The sequence below is a fragment of the Neltuma alba genome, unplaced genomic scaffold, assembly GCF_004799145.2.
Source record: "Neltuma alba isolate B1F8T4 unplaced genomic scaffold, ASM479914v2 tig00010963_pilon, whole genome shotgun sequence".
Lineage (NCBI taxonomy): Eukaryota > Viridiplantae > Streptophyta > Magnoliopsida > Fabales > Fabaceae > Neltuma > Neltuma alba.
In genome coordinates this window covers 26,996-36,876 of record NW_021635729.1, presented here as the reverse complement: position 1 = coordinate 36,876, position 9,881 = coordinate 26,996, and the positions used below count along the sequence as shown (strand labels likewise).

The following is a 9,881-nucleotide window of genomic DNA, read 5'->3' as shown; positions in this document are numbered from 1 at the left end:
GACAAAAATACATATATTTCCATATATGTTACAAATCCTTTAATTATTAAATGTATAGTTGAGGGAAAAAAAAGATTTATAATAAAGTGTTGCCATAAGGCTAAACCCTTTAATTGACTTGAATTGAATGTAAATTTAACTTTTCATAATTGAATCTTCCGAATTATTTTTGTATGGTGTACTAATTGAAATGAAATAGCCAACAACTAATTAACACAAGCTGCTCGTATGTGCTAGCATGAGAAACAATTTTTTTTTGGTCTCAAACTTGCATGTATTTCATTGACCTTCAACAAACACAAGACAAAACAGTGATAACAAATAACTTAAAATTACATAAATAGAATAACGGGCTATTACATTTAAAGCAACAGATGATACACTCTCAACAAACAAGATACAAACAAAGAAAATAAGAAACATAAAAACCAACAACTCGTAACAAATTACAAGGCCACATTCTCGGGTAATTTATTCTTCAATTTGCACGACCTCTATTTCTCATCCTTTTGGCCTGTTTCTTGGATTGACCTCCAAAAGTCCTTACAAGCCATTGAGGTTTCCCAATTGAGAACATAACATACCCCATGAGGATTCCAAATACCATTCCACATCCATATCCCCAGGCTACTGGTTTCCAGCCAAATCCAAATTTCTCATCAGCATCAAAGATTTGTGTTGGTAATTCTCCTTCATCCTTATTGCAAGATTTTGACAATGGAGCACCGCACAATGCTGAATTCCCCTCATATGAATCTCTTTGGAATGTATCAAATTGCTCACCTGTTGGTATCATCCCCTCGAGTTGATTTTGTGAAAGGTTCATAATAGCAAGAAAGTTGAGATTCGTCAATGTCTTAGGAATCTCACCCTCAAGCTTGTTGCATGATAGATCCAACCATTCTAGACTTGTCAATTTTCCAATTGATTTTGGAATAGAACTAGAGATTCTATTGTGTGAAAGATTAAGCCCTATTAGTGCATGTAGCTCTCCAATGGCTTTTGGAATCTCCCCATCAAATCTATTATTTGACAAGTCAATAGTGGTGAATATTGTCAATATCCTTGTCAGCTCTATGGTATAACCTTTCCACGTGATCATCACTGAATCCTTATATCCTGAATAATTTTTACTTCCCATATATTGCGGTCGAGCTTCAGCATTATCTGTTTTCATCATTCCTTCGAACTTCTTGATGTACGTTGCTGGCAAAGATCCATGAAAATGGTTGCTGGAAATGTCGAAAATCCTTAACTTAGGAAATGGATGCTTGGTCTTGGAACTAGAAATGGCCCCGTAAAACTTATTCTCTCTTAAAACAAGCACTTGTAACTCTAGGAAATCATCAAGCCAACCAGGAAAGGTATCCCTGATCTCGTTGTGTCCAACATCAAAAATTTCTAGCCGAGTACAACGAGCCAAAGATAGAGGTAACGATCCCTTGAGTCTATTGCTGTTGAAATGCAAAGTTTGCAAGGCACTGTTCTTTGAAAAATTGTTTGGTAAAGTTCCAAAAAAATCATTCATTTGTAGATCTAGAGCTGAGAGATTGGGCAGGCCAACAAGACATTGTGGGATAAGTCCTGATAAGGTATTATGAGACAAGTTGAGTATCTCAAGTGAGCTTGCATTGCAAAATAGAAAGGAGATATTCCCACTGAATTTATTGTTTGAGACTGAAAAATAATCTGCTCCAAAGGGTGGATTCAGGAGGCTTCCGTGCAACATGTTGAAGCTAAGATCAAGAATTGTGACACTTGTATTTAAAAGGGATGAAGGGACTTGGCCACTGAAATTATTATTATTAAGTGCCACATAATTTAATTGACCAAGCTTTCCAAACACATCTGGTATTTCATCACTAAAATTATTCATTGAAAGATCTAAGTGGAAGAGATGTTCAAAGTTTGAAAGTGATGATGGGATTTGACCACTAAAGCTATTATTGGAAAGAGTTAAGGAGATGAGATTTACAAGTGTTGAAAGAAATGAGACCCCACCACTAAATTTGTTGGAGGAAAGGTCCAAATATGTCAGTTGAGTAAGATTCTTGAAGCTTGGAGGAATAAGCCCTTCAAATTGGCAATATGAAAGATCTAAGTGCTCAAGAGACTTCAAATGGCCTATGGAATCTGGTACTTCTCCGGAGAATGGTATGTCATATAGACTCAAACTCACTAAAGGAGAGCTCCGGTTGAGCTTTGGAAATTGACCCTGAATATTTCTATTCACTCCCAAATCTAGAAATTTAAGATTTTCTAAATACAAAAGAGTATCTGTCATATTACCTTGCAAAGAGGTGTTACTAAGTGAAAGATAGACCAAAGAGGATGACAAATTCCTGAGTACAGACAAGGAGTTTGGTGTAACAGAGGACATGTTCACTGAATCTAAATGAAGCACTCTTAAATTAGTTGTGTTTAGTACAAGCTTTTCCCAAGTAGATGGTTCAAGTCTTAGTAGTGAACTCCTCGTCATGTCAAAATTGAAAGACAAGTCAAGTGAGACCAATTTAGACAGTTGTGAGATTTCGGACTGGATTTCACCAAAAAAATTATTTTCAGAAAGGCTTAACCATGTGAGGTGTTCTAGGTTTGAAAGGAATGAGATCTCACCACCAAACTTGTTGGAAGCAAGGTTCAAATAAGTCAATTGAGTGAGATTGCTCAAACCAAGAGGAATCCGCCCTTCAAAATCACAGCCCTCTAGATTCAAATGATTTAGATATTTCAAGTGGCCAATAGAATTAGGCAGTACTTTTCCTAAGAAAGCTGTGCCACTGAGATCCAAAAGTGATAAAGGAGAGCTCCAATTGGACTTTGGAAGTTGACAGTTGAGATTAATGTTATATGACAAATCTAGTTGTTGAAGGCTTTCTGAGCAGAAAATGTCACTTCTAATATTCCCCTGCAACTCAGTATTAGAAAGTCTAAGAGAGACCAATGAGGATGACAAATTCATGAGCAAAGACAATGAGCTTGGCACAGTGGAAGACATATCTACGGAATCTAAAACAAGTTCTTGTAGGCCAGTCATGTTTAGAATGAGCTTCTCCCAAGTGGATGGTTCTAGTCTTAAACGTAACCATGACAAATCAAGAGAGACCAATTTAGACAATTTTGCAATTTTAGGAGGAATTTCACCAACAAAACCAGAATTGCTTAAGTTTAGATGCATGAGAGTGGAAAGATAACCAAATTGAGATGATATCAAAGACCCACTAAAATTGTTGTAAGCCAAGTTGAGTGTTTGGAGATGAGAAAGTTGGAAGAGGCTATTGTTTGGATGGAGCTGACCTTGAAGCCAACTACAACTAAGATCAAGGCCAATCACATGGCCTGATATGGAGTCGCATGTAATCCCATCCCACAAGCAACAATTTGAATCATTTCCCCATGAAATTGTCTTTGGGTAAGATGAGTTCTTAAACAGAGGGATAAGGGAGTAGTCATCATAAAACTCATCAAACCCTATTGAAGCAGACTGATCAACAGAGAAAGAGTTTTTGAATTGGAGAAGCACGAAGGAGTCATGAGGATTACAAAATGGGGGGTTGAGAGAAGAAGAAAGGGAGGGAGAAAGAAAGAAAAAGTAGAAATACATGATGAGTGAAAATGCCATGGGTGTAGTTAGAAGGCTAGCAAGAAGCGAAAGATTGATATGAAGTTTAACAAAAGAGGCTATATTTATAATGGTACCTACATTACAAAAGGCATGATGCACATGCAAACTCAAGATTTTTATTATCAAATGAACCCCAAAACCAAAAATATAAGTCAGTAATTGTTCTTCAAGAAAAGGAAAAGCAACAGTTTTGGTCTACAGAGCCCACTTTTAGTTGATGCTCGAAACAAAAAGAAAAACATGGAACTTTGCTAATGTTTCCTTATTTGACTTGGTCCATACAGAAAAAATATAACGAACGAAGCTTGGTGGTTGTTTCTTACTAGACTTCGCTATTGATAGTTCTACAGTATGGGAAGATATTGTAAACAAATTTGAAATGCCGGTCGTAGTTCTTTTTGTGTAATTGATACCTACGAAGACTTGTCCTTATAATATGATGGGCATAAAAATATACCATAGAAATATCATCTCAGTCCATTCAAAATAAACGTATACAGATGGACTTTTTTTTTTTTAACATGACAGTCAGATAATCTATATTGGCAATATTAAAAGAAAAAAATCTTTAGAAATTAGATCAATATAGTAAGATGAGAAATTATAAATAAGAGAACTTAATTCATCATTATCATCAAAATAATTAAAAAAAGTATAATATACAATTAAAATTTAAAATATATACATGTTAATTGTTAGTTGATGTTTATAATTTATACCGATAAGAATTAGTCAAGAATTGACAAATCATAATATAATTATAAATTGGATTATGACAAATTAAACATAATATAATAATTTTCTCCTCCAGGATTAAACAAAATCCACTTTTGAACAACTTATCAATAAATCAAGAAGGACTGACATTATCTTTTCCCACTCCTTTCGTAATTTTCGTTGAATTATTGACTATGTGCCGTGAATAAAGATTTGCAGAGTCATGTTATAAAGAAATTTAAAAAATGGTCCCATTTTAACAAATTACATTGACCACATGTACGTTATAGTAGGTAGGAAAAAAAATAATTAGATGCATTAAAAAATATTTTACGGTACTCGAAACACTTGCAAAAATATTTAGGGATACTAAATACACTTAAGAAAATATTTCAGGGTGTTAGATCTATTTTAACCCTAACTTTATACAAAAAACCCTTATAACCTAAATATTTATTATTGTTACAGAATCCTTATTAGTCGATGGAAATTAATAGTAATTAGTGAGCAGAGGTTTCTCTAGTTTTAACAAAACTTAGAAAATTTCTTCTTAAAAGAATTTTTTTCTTCATCAAAACTTAGAAATATTCATTGTATTTTATTTGAAAGAAAATTTTCTGAATAACGGGTTACGGCGAGGGAAGGAGAACTTGTAAAACTTGGAAAAGTTGGTTGTCATTTACTTAAAAGGGTCCCGCTTTAATAAAATTTACGGACCACATATTTCGTGCAATAAGCAAACAAACACAAAGACTTTTTGTTCATAATTAGACTAACATCACGTATAAAATAATTATCAATATAAACAATTGAATTTGTTTGCGTAATTTCTGGTAAAAAAACAAAAGAACTTGTTTGCATAATAGGAAAATCTATAGGAAGTTTCAAAGTGATTTTACACAGGTTTAGGGAACCAAACCAAATTGATTGTATTAATCTCTCGACAACTATCTATATTTACATGTCTTAACTATTTCAGAAAAACTAAAAGATAATTGAATACCAACCAATGCAAATTGAAAGGAAAAATGATCAAAAAAATAACTCTTAAATTTTAAAAAGACAAATAGATTATGCTAACTACTTATATAATTGGAAATGTGGATAATAACGTGAATACCAACCATTGAAAATTTAGATAACTCAAATTAAATATATTTATAGCTGTAAATAACTACACGTAAAGAAGACTCTTATTTATTCGACTTGGACACATGCTTTATGACTATAGGGTCAGTTCTTATGATTTTTTTTCTCTATTTTATTACTTTAATGACTAAAAAATAGGCAAAATTCAGTGGACCGTGCAGGGAGAGCTAATAGATACTAGATAGATTGATCCCACAATTTTCTTCCCCCAACCCACTTATGACCAGTGGACCCTAAACTTAAATATTCGTCAACCAAGACTATTTATCCCAAAAAAATTTTATATATAACATAAAATCTTCATTGCTTTCGGTCATTCATTTATGAACTACATAACTAATTCAGATAAATTTAAAAAGTTAAATAAATAAATTAATTATATAAAATATTACATGACCTCCTTAAAATACCTCTTTATGACATGAGATTATACATTAGTTTACATATTAGATAATTTAGTTTGGAGAAAAAATAAAAAAAGTTAAATTTTATATTTAGGATAAAAACTAACTCTTAAATTAGCTCTTCTATTAATATTCGACGGAGAACTTTCTTGCATATATCTTTAGATTGGGTGCAAAATTTTCCACATTTGTTTTGTTTGTGGAATTCTAACTCTGTAAGTGAATGACACTTCATAGAGATGAATTGATGTGGCGTGAATAAAGGTTTGCAGAGTCATATTATGATGAATTTTCAAAATGGGTCCCATATTAATAAATGGAAAAATTAATTTGTCTATCCTCATAGTTTTATTAAATTTTGAATCAGATCCTTGCAGTTTTTTTTTCTTTTTATTTCATCCTCACTGTTTACTCCGTTATTCGTGCTAGTCCTTCCGTTTACCAAACGTATATACGCCGTTAGTTGGAGCTAATGAGAGATCCTATGACAATCTAACTTGGGGGAAAACACTAACATGGTAGGAAAAAATTTTCCGCCCCAAAAAGAATTTTACGGAAGCACAAGCACCATAAACTACTTATATAATGATTTTTATTATTTTTGTAATAGTTTTGGCGTGTTAAAATCACCTCTTTATCATTTTAAAATTTAACAGGTATTTTTTGGTTATTGTACAAAATTTTAAATAGGGTTAAGATGCAAATGTACCTATAAAATATTCCTCTGAGAGCACCAAATATCATAAGTTTTTTCTGGGTGCACAAGTACACATGAAGTTTTTAAAATGATGTAAAAATATCATGACCATTAAATCAACTAACTTTAATTTTTACCAAACATGCATGTCAAAAAATGGTGCGAAAATACATATAAAGTTTCTAAAATAGTACAAAAATGCCACGGTTGTTGAAAATTATGTGTATTTTTGTACCATTTTGAAAATTTCGTGCGTACTTTTCCACCATTTTGTCAATTGAATTATTAGTTAAATGGTTAATATTAGTTGACTTAACAGTCGTGATATTTTTGCACCACTTTGAAAATTTCATTTGTATTTTTGCACCTAAAAAAAATTTATGGTATTTGATGCTCTTGAAGGAATATTTCATGAGTAAATATGAACCTTAACCCTATTTCAAATTTTCACAAGAACAAAAAACACTAGTTGAATTTTAAAATGATAAAGAGGTGATTTTAACATGTCAAAATCATTGCAAGAATAGTAAAAACCATTATATAAGCAGTTTATAGTGTTTGGTGCTTCCGAAAAATTTCTTTTCAAGTTGATTTACACTTTAATCCTTTAAATATCTCTATATATAGCTGTAAATAATCATAAAAAAGACTCATTTGTCTTTATTTGACTTAAAACTAATGTAGCAGCATGCTTTATGACCAAGATCAATCCTTAAAATTCGTAAAATGCAGTGGAAATTTCTTCTTCTTCTTCTTTTTTTTTTAGGTGACAAGTGGAAATTTCATCTAAAGATGAAATGCCATGCTAGGGAAGCCAATAGACCAATATAAATTGGCCCCCAACCTCTTTTCCTTTTCTTTTTGACCAATAGACCCCAAAACTTAATACTTGGCCACTAAGATTGCTATTTATTATGAAAAATTCGAATAGTTTAACAATTCAAAATAGAACAGTCCATCCTGTATGTATATATCCTAAACATCTTTATCACAGTTGTAGATATACTATTAATTTTTGCATATGTCTTAGATTAGGTGTTGGCTAGAATTCCAAACTCAATAACATTCTAAGAAAATAGTAATTTGCATTATGGCTTTCTCTGGCTCAAATAGCAGTTTCTTTATATTTAACAAAACTTAGAAAATTTCTTCTTGAAAAAATTTAATAACGTGAATACACTGAAAATATAAAGAAAATAGTTTCTTTAGATTATTTCAACACACACACACTGAAAAATGTGGATAATAATGTGAAAACCAACCATTGAAAATTTAGATAACTCAAATTAAATATATGTATAGCTGCAAATAACCGCACGTAAAGAAGACTCACTTTTATTTATTTGACTTGGACGTATGCTTTATGACTATAGGGTCAGTTCTTATAATATTTTTTTCTCTATTTTATTATTTTAATGACCAAAAAATAGGTAAAATTCAGTGGACCGTGCACGGAAAGCTAATAGATGCTAGATAGATTGATCACACAATTTTCTTCCCCCACCCTCCTCATGACCAGTAGACCCTTAATTTAAATATTCGTCAACTAAGACTATTTATCCCAAAAAAATTTCAAGAGTTTAACATTACTTTAAAATAAAATTATATCATATATATACATATAACATAAAATCTTCATTGCTTTCGGTCATTCATTTATGAACTACATAACTAATTCAGATAAATTAAGAAAGTTAAATAGATAAGTTAATTATATGAAATATTACACGACCTTCCTAAAATACCTCTTTGTGACATGAGATTATACATTGGTTTATATGTTAGGTAATTTAGTTTGGAGAAAATATGAAAAACAAAATAAGTTAAAATCTTATGTTTAGAATAAAAACTAACTCTTGAATTATCTCTTATATTGATATTAATATCTGGGGGAGAACTTTCCTGCATATGTCTTTAGATTGGGTGCAAAATTTCCACATTTGTTTTGTTTGTGGAATTCTAACTCTGTAAGTAAATGACACTTCATGATATGTGCTACAGATGAATTGATGTGGCATGAATAAAGGTTTGTAGAGTCATATTATAAAGAATTTTCAAAATTGATCTCATATTAATAAATGGAAAAATTAATTGGTCCGTCCTCATAGTTTTATTAAATTTTGAATCAGGTCCTTGCAGTTTTTTTTTTTCCTTTTATTTCATCCTCACTGTTTACTCCGTTATTCATGCTAGTCCTTCCGTTTACCAAACGTATATACACCGTTAGTTGGAGCTGATGACAGATCCTTTGACAATCTAACTTAGAAAGAAACACTGACATGGTAGGAAAAAGAGTTTTTACCAAGCACCATAAACTACTTATATAATGATTTTTATTATTCTTGTTATAGTTTTGACATGTTAAAATCACCTCTTTATCATTTTGAAATTTAACAGGCATTTTTTTATTGTTGTCCAAAATTTTAAATAGGGTTAAGATGTGAATATACCCATAAAATATTTCTCTGAGAGCACCAAATATCATAAGTTTTTCTAGGGGTACAAGTATCCATGAAGATTTTAAAATGATGTAAAAATATCATGACCATTAAGTCAACTAACCTTAATTTTTACCAAACATGCATGTCAAAAAAAATGGAGTAAAAATACATATAAAGTTTTCAAAATATTGCAAAAATGCCATGGTTGTTGAAAACTACGTGTCTATTTTCGCACCATTTTGAAAACTTCATGTGTACTTTTCCACCATTTTGTCAGTTGAATTATCAATTAAACGGTTAATATTAGTTGACTTAACAGTCGTGACATTTTTACACCACTTTGAAAATTTCATTTGTATTTTTGCACCTAAAAAAATTTATGGTATTTGATGCTCCTGAAGGAATATTTCATGAGTAAATATGTACCTTAACCCCATTTAAAATTTTCACAATCACAAAAAACACCAGTTAAATTTCAAAATAATAAAGAGGTGATTTTAACATGTCAAAACTATTACAAGAATAGTAAAAATCATTATATAAGTAGTTTATGGTGTTTGGTGCTTCCCCAAAATTTCTTTTCACGTAGATTTACACTTTAATCCTTTAAATATCTCTCAATATATAGCTGTAAATAATCATAAAAAAAACTTGTTTGTCTTTATTTGACTTAAAATTAATGTAGCAGCATGCTTTGTGACCAAGATCAACCCTTAAAATTCGTAAAATGCAGTGGAAATTTCTTCTTCTTCTTCTTCTTTTTGGTGACAAGTGGAAATTGCATCTAAAGATGAAATGCCGTGTGAGGAGTGCCAATAGACCAATGTAAATTGCCCCCCAACCTCTTT

The 9,881-nt window shown here is 31.4% G+C and overlaps 1 protein-coding gene across 1 annotated transcript; it reads right to left on the bottom strand.

Moving 5' to 3' along the window:
• Nucleotides 1–258: 258 nt before the first annotated feature.
• Nucleotides 259–3,622, bottom strand: LOC114760276 (receptor-like protein Cf-9 homolog). Its single transcript, XM_028949534.1, has one exon. It carries the CDS (start codon nucleotides 3,620–3,622, stop codon nucleotides 479–481), a length of 3,144 nt encoding a protein of 1,047 aa, XP_028805367.1. The 3' UTR covers nucleotides 259–478.
• Nucleotides 3,623–9,881: the final 6,259 nt, after the last annotated feature.

Excerpts from the sequence above, each read along its gene's own strand:
- LOC114760276 (XM_028949534.1), bottom strand. The coding sequence starts at position 3,622 with ATGGCATTTTCACTCATCATGTATTTCTACTTTTTCTTTCTTTCTCCC.